General features: G+C 30.8%; 1 protein-coding gene across 3 annotated transcripts in view; it reads right to left on the bottom strand.

Moving 5' to 3' along the window:
- The window catches only part of LOC118205495 (DENN domain-containing protein 1A-like), a 117,575-nt gene that overhangs the window by 40,069 nt on the left and 57,129 nt on the right, over nucleotides 1-20,377 (bottom strand). For all 3 annotated transcript variants that reach the window (XM_085811799.1, XM_085811801.1, XM_085811800.1), the window contains exons 15-18: nucleotides 18,810-18,947; nucleotides 7,025-7,063; nucleotides 3,856-3,924; nucleotides 1,985-2,086 (exon numbers count right to left, since the gene is read on the bottom strand). In XM_085811799.1, the coding sequence (XP_085667925.1) occupies nucleotides 1,985-2,086; nucleotides 3,856-3,924; nucleotides 7,025-7,063; nucleotides 18,810-18,947 (348 nt within the window). The remainder of the gene's footprint in view (nucleotides 1-1,984; nucleotides 2,087-3,855; nucleotides 3,925-7,024; nucleotides 7,064-18,809; nucleotides 18,948-20,377) is intronic.

Raw genomic sequence — 20,377 nt, 5'->3', positions numbered from 1 at the left:
AAATCAAAAAAGTTTAATAAGAAAAGAGATATTAATAAATATTTGCCAAATTCAATTAACATTGAGGAGCTAAAATTTTGAGAGCTAATATTTTAAAAACTATTCGTACGATTTTTGCAAAACTTGGTATTCTGGCATAATTTGAGTCGTAGAATCGAAATATGTAAAAAAATTGGTATGTTATTTCAGAAAAAGTCCGATTTTGTGTCAAAATACCTATGTTAGAATAGTGCTATATATAAATCTAATATATATCCTAAGTCACGCTTTCGAGACATGAAGAACGCAGTTTGAATTTTGTCAATCGGCCCAGTAGAACGGGAGATATAGCACTGTCCCCCCCCTTTTTTTTTTTTTTTTTTTTTTTTTTTTGAGCAGTGTACCTATGTTTCTCATATTATGGAAAAATGGCACACTTAACAGCCAACAAATTTTGAACACATGCAGTACTCCACCCACACATGTGCACCTCAAAGATCAAATTTTTAATTTAAAATTTGTTTTTTATTTATTTCATATTTTGTGTCAATTTAATGCATTTTTTATTGACAAAATCAATATTTTGAAATCAAAATGCTGGTGAAGTGTGAAATATTTATGTTTCAAATTTAATTTGAAAACTCCCTGGTTTAGCAGAAATGTGTTGATATTACTGGAAATAAAATATTTTTAATCATCCCTATGAGAATGTTTTACACTTCAGCAAAGCATAAAATGCTTAATTTTCCTTTTAAATTTAATCTACCTGTTACTTATTAACAAACTAGGTGATTTAAAAGCAATAAATTTCTATTACAACTAATCACTTTTTATCCATATTATTCTTAATCACTCTCTGGATGCCTAAAAGTTATTATCTATCTTTAATATTTTTTATAATTATTTCAGGCAACTAGCTGTAGACAAAAAGCATTTTTTCCCACAGTTTTATGTACCAATGGCATTAAAAATCATTACTTCATTCAGTTATACATAGAATGTATGTGGCATAATCTGAATGCGCATCATAGTATCCATACTAATACAAGTGGCCTGTTAAGCTAATATATGTTGTGTGTATTTGAATACAAAATTTTATTAGATGTCATGTTGTATACAAAATTATGAATGAACAATATAGATGATATTTTTGAAAAAAGAAAGTGCAATACCTAAAACTGAATGATAATCAGAGGCCTAAATTAACAAGCAGAAGAATGATTTGTCACGGCACATACTTCTCAAACAATGAGATTTTCAGAAATAGAATCGACAGGAATTAATAATTTCAAATAAGATAAAATTTAATTATTTGCCTTCAAATGTAATGCGAAACATTTAAATTTAATCACAAACATTGAGAGATTATTTATTTTCTTACTGAAACTATATTTTAAATATAATTTTTATAATATACCTATTAACATTTCCTGCTTCCAAAAATCTAATAAGCATTTTAAACAGTCTAAACTTGCAGTTCTCAACCTTTTTACTAACGCATACCATCTAAACAAAAATTGAAAACCTTTAGTACCACCACTACAAAATACTACTACCAACACCACTCCTGAACAAAGCTCACATCGCATAAATGTACGAGTGTTAGAGAAAAAAACTCAATCAGGATATTAGGGTTTTAATTTTTGAATTTAATAGTAAAAATTATTTGCTACTTTGCATACCTATTTTTCTCTTGTATACCATTAGTGGTACGCATACCACCGGTTGAGAACCCCTGGTCTAAATTAATAATGTTAATCTGAAAATAAAAAGATAGGCCACAATCCCTCATTTCTGACTCAGCCCCATACTATTAAGGCAAAAACTATACTTAAACCTGAATTTATAATAAATAAATAAAAGAGCAGAAGTTTTATATCTAAATGAATAAAACAATGTCTGGGCATAATGTAACATAAAATATACATGTAAATTAAGATTTAAGTAATCCCTTCAATTTTCTCAAGTTACTTATCTTAAAGACAGATCAAGGAGAATTACAAACCTTGATAATGTGCTGCTTTCGATGATGGGCACTGTGTACGTCTAGAGATGTTGGCACACTTCCCCGACGTTTAGGAACATTTGGAATATCATCTTGAATAGTCTGCAACCACAAAATTTTACCTTTTAGAAGTAAACTAGACAAAAATAAAATACATTTAGAAATGTACAATTCTAAATATAATCTGCAATGTGGTTTGGACATTTAAAGCACCAACATTTTCATGTAATCTACATGACTTTGGATCACAAGTTTACAGCAGTTACATTTTCACAAAAGCAGATAAGTTTTTTTTTTTTTTTACAAAAGATACATTGATTTCATGAAATCAGAGAGCAAGGATAAAGTAATACTAAAAAGCAAATAACTGATAAAAGATATCAATGGGATTTGATAAAATAAAAGAATTAAATGATCTGTTTCATTAACGGCATAAAAATATTTTACACAGAACGCCCTCCCCCATACAGAAAATTGCCCCAAAATAAGGTGCAAAATATAAAAAAGTGAAGCCCTTCACCACCTTTTAGTTGGTGATGCTCCATGTTGTTTTAATATAGCTAATAAGCTCAGCAGGAAGTAATGAATATTGATCGTTAAACGGAGTTATAAGTGTTTCTTAAATTTCAGGCTGGCAGTAGTAAGTCTTCACTGATTAACTTATTCAATTCAGTCAGATTTAGGCTAAGAGTTTGAATTCAAAGTGCATACATACACCGTGCTTTACACAGACAGTATAATCCTGTTAGTCAGTTCTTACTACCTTATAACATAAAATGTTTCATTATCTAGCTGTGCTTTGTTAGGAAAACCAAGACTCATGATGATCATAGGCTTTCAGTGGTCTCCAGTCCAGTTTCCATGCTCACATGTACAATTCATTCGTATTTTTTTTCTTCTAGACTTAACGTGGAAGATATGTAAGTTACAGTCCGCTTCTTTGGATAAAGATATCTTTCAAAAAGCCTTCCAAGCACTTCCAAGTTAATATAATATTCCTAGTAGCTGTTGCAAGGAAGGATATTCTAAGATGGTGAAACATTTTGTTTTTTCATCAAGTTAATTTTAGATAACGGTCTTGTACAGCAGTTGTAAGCCGAAGCCTTCTCTATGTGAACCCCCAGGAGGTAAAATTACAGTTGTAAAAATAATTTTATGCTACATGGATTTCTAAAGGATGTATATTTGATCAATTTTCTCTATCTGACTGACTCTGCTGTGTTTCACAGTGGCTACAGAATCTGATACCACAGTTCACCTAATAAATAAGGTCTTGAGTCCACTTAAATGCATATATTCCTAAGCTGCAGTTATTTAAAATGATGTCTAAAGCATATATTCTTATGCTGCAATTATTTAAAATGATGTCGCTAAGACTACTTGTTAGAAGGCAAGCTGACTCAACATTTTTATCACTTATATAACCAAATTGGTAATGACGGTCTTATTTTTTTTTTTACCATATTATAGTGGTATTTTGATTCTTTTTTAATTTATGGAAACCAATACACAAATGCATTATTTATCCACTATAAAAAAGAGCACATTATCATGCTAAAATTTTGGCTCTTTTGAGATGTGTACAGGAAATACGTCCTTCTTTAACATATATTCAACACAATATTTTGAAAATTTAAAATGTTATAAGCAAATAAATCTTTAGCAAATACCAAGAAGCATTACCTATGCACTTCATAATATAGTGACACAAATTTGAAGTTTTTTAGTTTATTATTTAATTTGCAGCTTATTTCTCACAATTATAATTGATCCATGATTCTCTGTTTTTTAATATAACCCCATTACATAGCATTTCATTTTAGATCAAGTATTATCAAAAGTTTAAGTACTAAGAAAATAAAAGTGTTTACCATCTGATTATGAATATCATGTATTCGTGAGCGAATGTCTTTGTATGCTTTTTTGCTTGTATCTTTCACCTGGAAAATTAAAACACAAATTCTCAAAAACTCAAATATATTTTATATAATGTTGCTGAACTTAAATTAGTAATAATTCTTTTTTTATTATATTTAAGTATGTATTAAAGGAACTGTTAAGCAATATACACTCATGTACAAGATTATCTTTACATGCATGAAATCATGGATTTCTCACAAACTATAAACTATAATTTTATGAATTTGTGTGAAATGATGTATAATATTATAACACATATCTATAAAGGGAAAAAATTAAGGGAATTGCATATAATATAAGACCATAACATGAAACAATAAAATGTTATAAAAAGAGTTCAGATGGAGGGGGGGAAGGATAACTCAGAGAATATCAAGGCTTATGAATTTGATATGAAATACGATCTCTTGACTTGTACACATGTCATAACCTGCTTGCATGTTGGCAATAATGCTGTTAACCATAGTTTGGGGAATTAGGTTCCATGCCTCCACCAGTGTGGTCATATGAGGATTTACATCTTTATGAAGAAAACGTCTTTCTGCAACTGATTTTACAAGGTAGTCCCATAATGCTCTATTGGCTTAAAATCAGAAGATTTTTCTGACAATAGTATTTACTCAATATCTTCAATTTCAATCACTATCGCTTGTAAATAAAAATTGAGATCCACATGCACTTTTGAAAAGTCTTAGGTAAGGTTCTAAGACCTCATTCTGATATTACTGGCTGGTCACAGATCTACTGCTAAAAACATGTAGGGGCATATGATCATCGAACATTAGTCCTCTCCATACCTTCTCATCTGCAGTACCAAAACTGTCAAGTTTTATAAAGTTTGAATGAAGATTCAAACTGGCACCCTCCAGATGTAAATACGTTTAGAATCAGATGTTAGACTAAACCTTGACTCATAAAAAAAGAGAATACTGGACCATTGGTATTCACTCCAGTTCTGTAAATTCTTTGCACCAATTAAAACAATCTCTCTTTTATTCTGAAGACAATGAATACATGTTAAAATTAACAAAACAATTATGCTTTATATCCATCCATGGCTTTCCGACATAAAAATCTTTTCAACACAGTCTGCCATGATACAACACTTCCAGTGTCGGTTGAAAGCTCTGAACTCAACTGTCAAGAATTAGACTTTCCACTATAATGGGCAATTATCAGTTATTGATCTTGAGCAGCAGCTGTTATTTGTTTACAACATTCTCCAGTTCTCTGTTTTCATATCAGAGACTATCTCTCTTGAAACTTTCACACATCTCATTGCTTCAATAATTGCCTGTCCTGTTTCTGATACTTTGAAGCCATAACAAATTGTTTGGTTCCACAATTTCTTATACACTTCAGTTAAACACAGAAATCCACTCAGATATTTACTTTGTGCAAAGTATATTCACCGCAATGCTTTGATTTCCACATCAGAAACCATTTGATCACTTTTGATTGGATAATGCATATTAGGCATATTTTTCACATATTCCTGGCAAAAATGGATTATATTAATTGGATATTTCATGGAACATGATGATGATTTTCAAGTACATACAGATAAATTTGGACATAAGTACATATGTATTTATATTCAGATGCACACACACACATGCTCTCTCTTTTATGTAGACAACTTTTTTTTAGATCAGTATTACCTATGACATAAATAAACACTGATACTGAACATCAGCTCATTAAAGTACATTCACAGGAGATCAAAATCCTCTGGAATTATAGGTAGCCATTTAAGGTGATTTCACAGTAATTTTCATAACTTTAATCAGGGTTGCTACTCAAATAGGAGAATGAAATTCCCAGACTTTTCCAGATGTGTTTTAAGAAAATTCCAGTCTATCCGGGTAATGCATGTTGGCTGTGCTAAGAGGTAAATTAATTATGGTACCACTTGAAAACACAAAAATTTGCCAATTACAAATGACTTATATATCTATATATATATAAAAGAATCCCCAAAGCATTACTATTATAACTATAATAGGAGTTGTTTTCTCCTCCGAAGCTTGAGCTTAGAAGCTGCCCAATCTGGATTAAAAAAATGTCTTTTTTTGCAGCTAAACGAAAGAAATCTGTTTAACGATACTTTTAAATAACGTCAGGTATTTTACATTTATTTAGCAGGATACACAAACAAAAAAATATGTGCATTACATTTCATTATGGTATGTCATAATACTGCTAGAATATATATTCAGATACACACATGACAGTTTCAGGATTATGTCAAAGAAAATTTCCTGAAATTTGAAAGCATTATTACTACTAAAAAATAAATTTAGAGGGAAGAAACAACATTAAATGATATTAATAACATTAAAATGAAGACAATTACTTAAAAATTGAATAAGAATAATCAACAATATTTTAGTGAATATAATTATTTCAAATGGTTAACCTAGGTGATTTATTATTATTATTATTATTTTTTTTTTTTTTTTGTTTGTTTACCTTCAAAATGAGAAATAAGGAATTTATTTTTTAAAAAAGTTTAAAAGATTTTGCGGTAAAATCCTCGTATAATGCCACAGCCTTGGTACGATTTTGAAAATTGTCGCCCAAAATGACACATATACTGCTCATCATAATGTCGACAAATCCCATTTGTACAGTACATGGAAGTTAAAATAGAATAAATGGAGACTATTTTAACTTCCATGGTACTGTGTAATGGGATTAAGCAGATTTTGTTTTATACGATAATACGTATTTTCTTTAGTTCAACATGCACTGCACATGTGCGTGCGAGTCTTTCGATTCTTGAGGTTACTGGAAACCAAAATTGCTAAAAACTTGCTTTGCCTTTCTAAAAGACAATCTAATTGAAGCTGCAAAAATTGGCTCTATGCCAGCTGGCCGAATGACGCTTACACGATACATAATTCGCCGTCATCACTTCCGTCGACACAAAACTCGCTTTTTCTTGGGATTGTCTTATGAAATTTCCTGACTTTTCTACACTTTTACTAAAATATTTAAATTCCCTGACCTTTTAGTCAATTTTTGAATTCCTTGACTTTTTCCGGTTTTCCCGGTAGCGTGGCAACCTTGTTTAATGAATAATTTCATAACCAAATTTAATGAATATTGTTAAATTACCTTAGTTTTCACATGCTTAAAGAATGCTCCCCCTTCTTTCTGGAAAATAAAGAAGTACTGTTAAAATAAAATACAATACAGTCAAAATAATCTAATAAAATTTATTATGCTAATAGCTGCTCTACAATTTATTTCTTTTATTTAGCTAACTAATTATAAAAGCTTTAAAAAAACTGGTTTATTGTAAATAAACATGAAACAAATTTCCTAATCCTGTCGAAAAGAAATCAAAATACACTGACTACCAATAAGTATTTGGACACCTGTGATAGAATAGAAAAACTAACTTTATTCAAAATCAATAGTTGGTAGAGCCTCTACGAGAGGTAATTACAGCGTGGACCCTGCGCGGCATACTTTCCAGTATGACAGCTAGTGGTATTTTCTTCCACTCGGCTTGGAGAAGACATAGAAGTTTCTTCACCGATTTTGCACGGGTAGTGCACCCCTGAATTCGGCGATGCAACTCGTCACAGAGGTTCTGGATAGGGTTCAGGTCTGGACTTTGGGTAGGCCAGTCTATTCGATGAACTCCATTGGCACCATACCAAGCCTTGGTTAACGTCGAAACATGACAACTGGCATTGTCGTCCTGAAAGTAACAGGGGTCCAACCCGTAAAACTGTCACAACGTAGGAAGCACATTGTCATCCAAAATAGTGCAGTAGGCATCGGAGTTGAGCTTACCATGAATGGGGACCAAGGGACCCAGCTCAAACCAGGAGAAACATCCCCAGACCATAATTCCACCTCCGCCAAACTTGACTGTTGGCACAATGCATTCTGGCAGGAGACGTTCTCCAGGTAGATGCCAGACCCAGACCCTGCCATCCGAACGGTAGAGGGCGAACCTTGTTCGTCACTCCAAAGAACCCGCTTCCACTGATCTTCGGTCCAATTTCGATGTGCTTTGCACCACATTAACCAAGCAGCGCGGTTGGACTTTGTGATCAAAGGCTTATGGGCAGCAGCATGACCATGAAAACCAAGCAGATGTCCTTCCTTACGGATGGTATTTATTGAAACAATACTCCCGGATGCCTGTTGAAACTCCTCGCAGATGAGAGCCATCGGTTGGGCGGGGTTCTTACAAATTTCTCTAGATAGCACTCGTCGGTCTCTATCTCCCAGTTTCGTTGGTCTGCCGACTCGAGGCACATTCCGACAATCACCGCTCACCTTTCACTTCTTAATTACATAGGCCACTGTCGATTTTGGATACTTCAGATCGCTAGATATGTCCCTTAAGGATCGGCCATATTTGTGATACCCGATAGTTATACCTTTCTCGAAATCAGAGAGCTTCGAACTGCAAGGCATCTTGCATGTGACTAAAGCCGATGCCGTTTCCTACACGATATATAACGGCGGAGTCCGTGACGTACCTTAGGACTGCAGATATCGTCATTTGCATAGGTGTCTCAATACTTATTGGTAGTCAGAGTATTATCCCATACTTAATGAACTGATATATAATTTTAAAAATCTGTTGTAACTGATTATTTAATTTAGGGGGGAATCAGGACCCTCTTATTATGTGCATTTGTGGTTTCAGCAATCAATAGAACTGCTGCATTTTGAATGCTTATATTATTTGAATATGGCAAAGAACACAAGCGCCTAAGCAAACACTATCTAAGGGGAAGAATGCTTCCGTGAAAGACTCTAAAGCCAACAGATTACATTTTATATGTGGAAAACCACAAAACCCAAACATGCCCATCAGTTGGACTAGGTTTGAATTTAACGTCGAACTACCAGTATTCAGTGATATTAACCACTTGGGTACTGATCAGGCTGTATTCTACTACTTAGGCTACTTATAAGGCTGCACAAAAATATGTATAATTTTAGTACTACACGAGACAATATTGAATCCAAGCATGCACATACCAATATATGTCTAAGTACCAATGGATTTAAATGCTTTACATTTAATTTTGTTTAATACGCTGTGAGCATGCAAATAATAGCCATATAGATTTTTGAAATTTCTCATAAAATTCTTTGTTTTTTGTTGCTTTTTATTATTATTATTTACAGGCAAAATATTATGTTTCTATATAAGCTAACCAAACAAATGTTCTTTTGCCAATTCAGAAAGTTGCCAATGAGTGGGTGTAGATCATCAGAAAGTACTAAAATTTTATAGTGACATACTTGATTTTCAGTCTGTCAGGTTTGTATATTCATTCAAAGCTTTGACAAATTGAAAATTTATTTTAGCAATTAAACAGTTAACAGCAGAATGCCAAAAATGTGCAAATACTTTCAATTAAGATATGCTAAAAATATAAACGTAAAATATATTAAATACAAAAACTAAAAGCATAGCATTTAAATTCCTTTTGATGGCATATTTTTTTAACACTTTCAGAATGTTTTGCTTGAATTACTATGCCCATATGAAATTTCTACAGAATTACAATATCAATTTGCCAAAATAACTTCAGGCAGCTTACAAATAATTTAATTCATTGGAACTACTTACTACACCTTTCGGGTGAATAATTAAAGATTTTTTTTATTAACCCTTTGAGCGGTCACGGTTTTTGCTAAGAAAGCAAAAATTTCCCAAAACTACTATGAGAACAAATTATTTTTTTGATTTTAATGTAAACACACTGCTGGTATTTCCTACCATTCCTACCTGGATTTCTGTACTTTTGATATATTGCCTTAATTTCTTTGACATATTTTAATATGCACATATATATATATATACGTTCTTACAGATACCATAAAAAATATTCTAGTTAAAATAATATAAAAACAAAGAAAAGCATCACTACATTATTTTACAAAATATTACTATTGTATTATTAAAAAAAATCATTAATTGCAGACTGCTTTTACTGGAGGCATGAAAGAAATTACAACTTTAATTCTACATTATTTTGAATTTATAAAATCTTAGAAAGGGAATTACTATTTGAGTACTTCACCAACAGAAGCTTCTTCAACCCAACTGAAGGCACATTGATAGCAGAAAACAATTAAAGTTTTAGAAGATTAAGATAAATGAAAGGAAGAACAAAAGCTTTGAATAGAACAGAATGCTAAATTTTAAACTAAGAACACATTAGAAATTGGAAAATGTATCATAAATCTAAGAATTATGATATTTAAAAACTTAAGAATCTTTACTTAATCCTTTGATGGTCATAAACAAAATCAGCTTGCCTACAAATTACATGACAAAAGTGGCAGGAACTAGTTGAGAGCTGGTATTAACGATACCTGTTATTAATCCTCTCACTGCGTACTTTTTTTATCAAAATAGGTTCTAAAATTGCGCATTTTTTTTATTACATCCCCCATTGCACAAAACATCCTCAGGATGTCCAATTTAAGTCGCAATATCCCGGGACATACTTAGGATGTCCTGAGTATGTTGATTCTCAGATGTCCTGAGGACATCGTAATTTAACATCCTGACGATGTCTTATTTAAGTCGCTATGTCCCGGGATATGAGAGAATGTCCTGAGGATGTTGATACTCAGATGTCCTGAGGACACCAATTTCACATCCTGAGGACAATCATACTGCATTATTCAGAGGACTTCGGTTGTCAAACATTCTGAGGATATTTGTTCTCAAATTTACCAGTTTTAGTTTTTTGACATTGCACATTATTTAATTTTCATATGTATTTTATTAAGTTGTTTCTAAATGCTGTACACTAAAAATATTGATATGATTGATAATTTATTCTTGTTACTTTGTTATTAATTTTAACTGCTATTTTTTCTGACATTTCAAAATTATTTAGTCATGAAAAGATTTTTTCAATGGATTAGCATTTTCTAGAATATTTGCTAAATTCCAAATAACATATATATTTTTATAAGAAATGTATAAATTACATGTATAATTACTTACAGATTACAAACCCTACTATAAATACAGGTAAGAATTTTTTTTTTTTTTTTTTTTAATTAGGGTGTAGAGAGACATTACGTATTTTTTTGGAAGCACAAAAGATGAAAAATTAGTAACTGCCTTCGCCGTGAATCGAACCATGGACCTCTGGAATACCGGCCCAGAGTGCAGAACCACTACACTACAAAGGCACGCTAGGAAAGCGGGAGAAATACCTTATATTACTCCCCTTTTTAAAGAGCGACTTTTCTTTAAAGGGGGACCCAATCGCTAAATTCTGGGTGTGTATATATATATATCTTCCAACACCCTTTTAGTTCGGATGTCACAGTAGAGACATTAAGATTTTTTTGGAGTGCCGGATAGATGAAAAATTAGCAACTGCCTTCGCTGGGAATCGAACCACGGACCTCTGAATTACCGGCCCAGCGGGCACAACCACTACACCACAAAGGCACTCTAGAAAAGCGGGAGAAATACCTTATAAGGGAAAAAATAAAATTTTTCTCCTAATTACAGGACTGAAAATGTTTTTCAATCGCGCGATCTGTTATTGATATTGAACTACAGTCGTGCGATAATTTTACAGTAAAAATAATTCTCTGATGACTATCCAAGATTCTAGAAGCTTTGGTCTTAGAGAAATAATGCTTAATATCAATATTTATTTATAATCTTAGAACTATTGGTCACATTCAGAAGTGGTCATTTGAGAGGCGATATTCTATATATTTATTTACTGATACTCTCAGATTCAAAAATTTGTTTATATTCTCAGAAATTTTGGATAGAAGGTGGTCGTCACATATATGCAAAATTTTACATTTCATTAAAAATGAATTCATTATTTAACTATTTCCCTATTAATTAATTAGATAAAAAAAATTATGAAATAGTACTGTTTATTATGGAATAATGTAGGAAGTTCTGCAGAACTACATTCTTTCGCGTCATTGCACATTGTATCCGGCAAACTACTAGTTCCTCATATTCTTCCGCAAATCCGTAAACGTCTGTCTGATTTGAAACGAAATCCAAAATGGGTGCGCCATGAGGTTTACTTTGTATGGATATTTTTTGTTGCATGAAAGTTAAGTTCAGTTGCAATACTTGTATGTTTACTGTTTTTGCTTTTTGAATTTATGTTATTTATGTCATTTTGACAGTTAAATGTGTTAGCTATCACAGCTTTATGAATTGTTACCATTCTGTCGTGAATTACGTGTATATCTCAATGGCTGTCTTTTCAAATATCTAATTTGCCCTGCTATCCAAATGTTAATGACTGAATTTTTTTTAGTCTAGTTTATGTATTCAGTTTCAAAATAATATGTGTGATCAGATTGCTTATTCTTTTATTGCAGCAATAAATTTATGTTAAATAGTTTGAACAATTGTATAAAAATAAGAATTTGCAATGTTTTGTCCAAAATATGTATGGTTGAAACATTATCTTAATCTAGTTTGTAATTCAATTTTAAAACATGGAGAATTAGAAGTTTTAAGTTTTTTTGGAGGTACTGTTCTGTTATCGGGACCAGATTTGGAAATGTACGAACCGGTGTTTGTAAGTATGTGCATAGATGTGTATATGCAGACACACACACATACAAATATACAAGCATACATAAATACATTTCTGAACCCGGTCCTGATAACAGAACATTACCTTTTTTTTAATCTTTTTTGAATATTTTATAAAAGGATTAAGCATTTTTCAAACTGCATATCATTTTAAGATTCGACTTGCAGGAAGACAAAAGATGGTCCTTCAATCAAATGCTTATGATTGCTTTTAACATTTTCTCATAAATATTGTTTGCATTTTTATTGTATTTTAGATACTCTAGTTATGTAAAGTGAACATGAGAATATTAGGAAAGCTGAAGAATATGAATAGCTACCATAATACATGTATTTTTTCATCCAGCCCATTGTTTTAGAAACCAATGTACCTTTATTATATGCTGACTTATTTTATAGTTACAGTAAGACCCCGCTTAACGCGGGGGATACGTTCCATCGAAGTAGAGCTTAATGCGAAACAGCGCTAAGCGAGGCTATCTTAACATGTAAATAATGGGGTTAGGGGAAGATGGATAAAAAATGGTTAAGCATTAAATTTAATAATGTTTTTTTAATAAAAATAAAATCAAACATTTATTTCTTACAAAAATAAAAACAATATAAACACATATACTTTTAAAAACAAATAAAATTCTCAGTCAGATCATTCAGTCTATTCTGGGTTTCCAATTTTCTGCCTTTTTGTCAAGAAGGCATTATGATAGATTGGCTTAATGGCATATTGCGTTCAATTTCGTCGTCAATCCATATAGACAGTTGTTTTCCCATTTCCTCTATAATGTTATTTCTAGAACGGGTAATTCTAGTTGCAGAGCTTGACGTAGTTGCAGTTGCCGATGACAGTATTTTTTCTTTATTCTTAAGAATTGTCCTTATTGTTGAAGTTGCCAAAATCAACGCAGCACTAATTTGAGATTGACGTTCACCAGAATGTAATCTTCTAATCACTTGCATTTGAGTTTCAGTGAAATGCTTTTTCTGGTTGCTTTCTTTTCTTGTTTTTTATTATCACCCATGATAAAAACTAAAGATCATAATATTTGTCACTGTATTAATCGTTATAGTATTATACAAATTTAAACTTATGATAATGTCAACAAATGTTTCAAATGATAAAAATGCGTCCACAAAGCAAGAAACACAACTACACTGTTTCGGATATGTTATTTGGAAACCTAGCGCTGCACACAATTTTGGAGAATCCCCGGGTTGAAATAAAAGAGCACTAAACCGAAACAGCGCTAAACGAAACAGCGTTAAGCGGGGTCTTACTGTATATGCAGTTTAATTTTATGTTCATGTTACTGTAGTATTGTCATTATAATAAAAGTATTGATAATTTTTGTTGAATCTTGCAAGTTGTCTAACATTCAGAATTATTACTACCGAATTTTACTGATAGGTTTTTTTTTAGTTGACATAATCTGTCTGATAAATAAAATAAACTAGTGTTTAAATTATATGCATTTCTCTTAATGTTTCATTGAAAGTGAGATAGAAATATAAATGCTATCCAGAAAAGTGAATTCTTTTTGCCTGAAATAACAAACTGTACTAAATGATTAATGTTTATCTCATTTTAGAAATGCCAATATTAAAGTTTCTCCTCCTCCTCCTCTTGGATTTTGAAATAATTTATAATAAAATAATATGTGCATAAGTGTAATTAATGTAAAGTGTCATTCAATAATATAATTTATTTTTACTGATATTTTTATATTTCTTATCTGGGTTTTCTTTTGGTGTTAGAAAGAGGAAAAGACTGTAATGTTTTAATTAAGAAAATAATTAAAACATTACAGTCTTTTAAATAACACAATTACAGTAATGTTTATTGAAGCAATCAGGACTGTGTGATCGGCAGTGATTGAATAATGTTAAAATGCATTGTTCATAAGGAAATTTGCTTATCTTTGTGTTGTAGTTTTTGTTTTGACACAAGCTGAAATTTGAATTACTTCCTGAATCATTAATCAGGCCAATATATATAACATACAAATTTTCATACAAAATTATTTCTTTGAGCATATTATAAAGAGCTCATTAATTTTATTATTTGTACAAATTTTAGACAAAAGTAGCATGCAACAGTTCAAGATTTATTGAAGCCTACTTGTTACTTGTGGTAACAAAGAAGTGCGAAAGATATTGTCACATTAGCGAACATGATGATCACTGATGCTTAGTTTAGTAATTTAATAATATACTGAAAAATGCTGGGAACTTTCAGAAATGGACATTTCGGAAATGATGGGCTTCATAAGAAATTTACATGGTTTTATTATTTACTTTTTAGTTAAGAATGGATTTTAGATGTTCATGTGAAAGAATTCTGTTTAATTATATGTGAAAGAATTGTTATAAGTTTGGAATTTAAAAAAATGAATTAATAGTATGCAATTATCTTTTTATTATACATATATTACTATATATTTCTAATGCACTATGTAAATGTCAGTGATAAACAATTGAGATACTATTGTCAGGAAATCATTTCTTATACATGAAAAATTCTGATACTTTCTGATCATCTGCTGTCACAGCTTCAACTTAAGCTAAAACTGCAAGAGTATGTACACAATAATAGCAAACTATGAATATGCATACCACACACATGTATTTACATGCTTTATATTTAATCTTTATTTCTGAATAGTATTTCGTTGGATGAAAAATATGTGAGTATTGACCCAATATATATATTTTTGTGTGTGTGCATCCTAAAATTTGTTTCTTTTAAAGTGCTTATTTGAATTACTACTTGTGAACAGAGCAGTAGATATGAACCATAAACTAACCATTCTACCAATTTTCACAGCTTTCCAGATAGGCAGAAAGCACCAAAATTTGTAATAATGTTAAGTTTAAATGATGTTCTATACTTTTGTGTTAATTTTTCTATTCTATTAATTCTATTATTGTGTTATCAAACTTTCTGTAGGAATTTCAACTGTTTAAGATGTTAGTACCATGTGGAGAAGAATTGGTTTTCAAGCTTGAAAAAACTGCAGCTGAAGGATTTTGTAGAAAGTCAGTAAAACTGGTTTTAGTTAATTATAATTTAATTTTGGGTGAAGAATTCTCAAATTTATTTATCATAAGTGTCTAAAGGTCTTCTAAATTAAATTCTGCTGTTTTTGAAATTTTTCATGACATTCATTCTTTGATGATGATGATTATTATTTTTTTTAATTTACTAACTTATGTCCAGGCACATAATGTTGCATTTAATGCCATACCTTAAATATTGTAAAATGTTAAAATAATACATTTCACTTAAAAATGTGGTTGTGACAATAAATTTTCTGTTACATTTAATCATATCTATAAACAATAGTATACATCATTTTTCAATAATCTATATATTATTTTGTGCATTTCTTTTACAACCAAGATTTGGCATATAACTTGCTTTGTAAAATAATTTAATTATGAATAATTCAATTTGGAGGCTATTGGATGTTTAAAAATGATTGAAAGATTTTTAATATCTTAAAAATAAAAGCAAAATTTTCAGTTTTAATATTTTGTATTAATAATTCATTTTAATTTCCTTGCTCAGTTTTAATATAGTCACAAATTCAGATTTAAAAACAAAATATGTTGTATAAATATTTCCATAGTAACCATAGGAGAAGGATTTGAGACTATCTGTGTAAAATAAGTAGGTTTTAGATCATCACAACACCTTCACATACTTTCACTGGAAGTTTCCTCTGTATATATACTGGGATGTGACACTAAGCAGTTGAGAGTATGTATTTAAGAGGTTAACGGGATATTGTAACTAGTATTTCAAATCCTGATAACATCCCATACACTGTCGGTGGGACCTAGATAGGATGTCCTAAGGATATACTGGGATATGACATTAAGCATTCAGGAAGATGAGTTTAGGAAGAAACTGGGATATTACGGGATGTCCTGAGGATATAGTAAGTAGGACTTTAAATCCTAATAACATACCACACGCTGTCGATGGGACATAGATAGGATGTTTTTAGGATATAATATGATGTGTTTAGGATGTTAGTGGGATATCCCAGGATGTCCTGAGGATGTAGTAAGTAGGAGTTCATATCCTAATAACATCCCGCATGCTGTCAATGGGACTTAGTTAGGATGTCCTGAGGATATCCTGGGATGTGACATTAAGCACTTGGGAGGAGGTGTTTAGGAAGTTCGCGGGATATTCCGGGATGTGTGCATATTCCGTGAGCAACATCATCCGGATATCCCAAGGATGTTTTTGTGCTATGTGGGATATTTCAAATGTACATATGTTTTAGAGTTAAAATATACAACAATTTTTTGTAAAAGAGTTTTTTTTTTCAATATAGAATTAGATCATAGAAAAAGGTTGTCAGAATATTGAAATTGAAGAATAATGATATAAAAGGAAAAATTTGAAAATTAATATTGGTAAAATTATGATTTATTTTATAAAATACAAAGGTAAAACATATATATTATATATATCAATTTTTTTCAATCAATGAAAACATATATATCAATTTTGCACCACTATCGAACGTTTACAATAGAAACTGAATTTTCAGATTCATCACTATCTGCTAAGCAATCCAAGAAATTCTCATCAGTTTTGCTATAACTATCTTCAACATACTTGAAATCAGAGTCAGAACTACTATCAGTGTCAGAAATATCGTCAGGAATACAGGTTATATCACTCGCAAAATGCTTCCTGCCAGACATCTTTGAACTCTGAAAAGCGCGTGCGAAATGCTACATTACGTATTCTTGTATATTTGGCAGAAATGTGGACAACTAACGCCATCTGTTAGCCCACATCTAAATAAACAATAACACAACACAGAAAAGCCAAAAAGAAATCTGGAATGGGGAAAGAGCGGGTTGCACAGTTAAATAGACGGCAAAAATTCATCCCTGTAGAAATCGCAGGTTGCACAAATTTTGCTATTTCTACATTGCCCATGGAAATCGCGGGATACGCAGCGAGAGGGTTAAATAATGTAAACAAATTCTACTTGAAAAGGGGTATTTTTTCTTAATGCCCATGACCAAGCTGATCCTGCTCTTGAAAAGTAATGTCTTTGTGTTTCAGACAATTAAAAATCACAGAAATTAATAAATTTTACAGAATACAGATGATGAATCTCTACGGAGAATTCAGTTATCCTAGCATTATTCATGTGGGCAGTAATTATTACTGAAAAACGACATACAAAGAAAAACTTTAATAAAGTTCATTTAAGTAATGAAAAGATTTTTAAGACAATTTTAGCAATTAATTTTTACTTTTATGAAAGCCTGGATATTAGTCTGGACTATATTCATCAAAAATTAAATTAGCAAAGATGATGATTTGGAAAATGCTGAATATTAGTATAAAATTACTGAAGTTAGCATACTATTTCAAACTGACTCATTTTGCCAGAATGAAACAGATGACAAATATGTCTGTTTCATCAGAATATGTCAACTTTTTCAATAATGAATTTTTAAATTATAATTAACAATGAATTTTTAAATTATAACTGTACTGAAATAAATTACTATGCTATAGGAAATATGCATTCAAGAATTAACAACCTTTACACACACACTATCATTTATTTGAAATTATTGCAAGCAAACTTTTCAGCAGAAATTATTATGAAAAATGTATTAAGGTTACTATACACAGTATTTGCTAAAAACTCACTTTTAAATGGAGTTAACATCTAACAATTTGTGGTGCTGCTATTCAAGAAAACAAGTAAGGGGGAAATAGGCTGCATTTTCAAATAGTGCTACAGTGGGATATTGGGCATAATGAGGCACCAATGGCAGTTGATTTGGGTAACCTTCAAAGAATTAACTGAATAAACAATGCAGATACAATCATTTAATTTTTCCATAAAAAATCAGTTAGAAATCAGAAGACAAACAAGAAACAATTTTCCTCCACTGCTTTTCATATCACTTCATTAGATCTGATGAGAACTTTTAGACCATACTTTCTTTGATAATTTATGTTACATTAATAATAATATAAACAAAAGGATTTTTTTTTCAGTCTGCAGTTAATCTTTTATAATGTCAGTAGTTTTATAATATAACTATAATGTAGTTATTCTTTAACCATATTCTATGTTAAAGAGAAAAATGCGTAGTACACATTTTTCTCTTTAATATAGGACATTGCTTTAATAATATAATCATTTAGAAAATATTTTTGCAAATATTCTTACTTTATACTATAATCATACAATGTAAATTTTGTAATAAATCTGATCTACAGTTATATATATATATATTATATACATATATAAATACTAATTCAAGACCTACTTTCATATTTGAAACCCAGTCTCTGTACTGATTTCTTAAGCGAAAACTAGTTTTATCTTCATGCGCGGTTAACTCAAATTCAAATTCATCACTTACACCTCGGCCAGCATTCAATTTCTTCAACCTACTCTCTATAAACTGCAAAAAATGATTAAAAGTTATAAGGGGAAAAGGGAAAAAAAATTACAGTGTTATGAAATAGCATTACTATAGTATGCTTAAATAGCTTATCAGATCAATTTAATTTCATTACAGATTAGTGTAAAGATGATTTAATTTTTTAAATTTTTTATTTTTAGGATTTCTCTCTCTAAAACTATTCTATTCATAAAATACAAGTATTGTTTAGTATTAAAATACGATATGAATTACAAAACATGCAATATAATAAATAAAATAAATAATGCAAAAATTAAATTTAAAACTTTACATATTTGTTCGTAATAAAAAAGCTTCATTTTTTTACATAAATAATTTTTACATTTTCATACTTATATTATGATACTAATTTTCTGAACGGTATTAACAATGAACAGTTAAATTCTTTTCCCAAGCAAAACTGCTGAATTCTCATTCTTGCATCTTGCTCTCAGTTCTTCATATATGAAGGTAAAAATTATGAAATGTATTCTTCTTTAGAGGAGAGAAAACTTTCTTAGTAGTTCATTTACGAAACTTAAGCAAATCAGACATTCAATTTTAAGTTAAAAAATACATAAGTAGGTGAATCACTATCAGACTGAAATTTTCATTTAACTGTACTGATTTACAACTAATATGAAGCCAATAGCCATTATTGGGTTTTCTTTAATTAAAAATATAATAGTCTGACTTATGAAGCAGGCATATCATCTGCAAAAGCTTTGATTTTGTTGCAATTGTAATATTGTTTACCACATATAACATCATTATTTTACCTCTCATTTTAATACTATGCATGCCATTTAATTAACTTCATAAAACAGGTGAGGCATTCTAATTACAGCTACAAATACAAGCTATAAGCTTTACCATACTACAGAACTTTTGAAGAAGCCCGTTGAACAGTTTTTTACATAATGCTAGGTTGCCAATTATATAACCATGATACGGTTATGCAAATATGCATAACCGTATCATGAGTATGCATGTATATATGATCATGAATATGCAATATATATGCATGAATACAAAATTTTATCACACTCTGCCCTTATACTGAGCCTGATAAGCAGTTATATACAATTCAATGCAAGCAGCATCTTTTGATTAGAGGTCAACTTCTGTCAAACTTTCTCAACTGTTGACCTAATTCACAGAACTATAAACATTTCATTAGTAAATGCTGCTTTCTAAGGCCCTCTTAAGCAAATCTTCTAGAATGCAAGACTGAAATGATTACATCTTTCTACCACAATACCTAAAGATTGAAAAAACATTACAGTAAGCATTATAAGATAATTGTAATTTATTCGCATTGAAGGATCCAATCTCTGATCGCTATTATTAGCTTTAGTGGATTACATCAATGAATTTAATTTGATTTATAAACTTGCATTTACTTTTCTGGAATATGCTTTACACTATGA

Source organism: Stegodyphus dumicola, chromosome 2, assembly GCF_044657685.1.
Source record: "Stegodyphus dumicola isolate Sdum_Otavi_A_Nest chromosome 2, ASM4465768v1".
Taxonomy (NCBI): Eukaryota; Metazoa; Arthropoda; class Arachnida; order Araneae; family Eresidae; genus Stegodyphus; species Stegodyphus dumicola.
The sequence above is the reverse complement of the archived record's forward strand: the minus strand, read 5'-3'. Positions and strand labels throughout refer to the sequence as shown.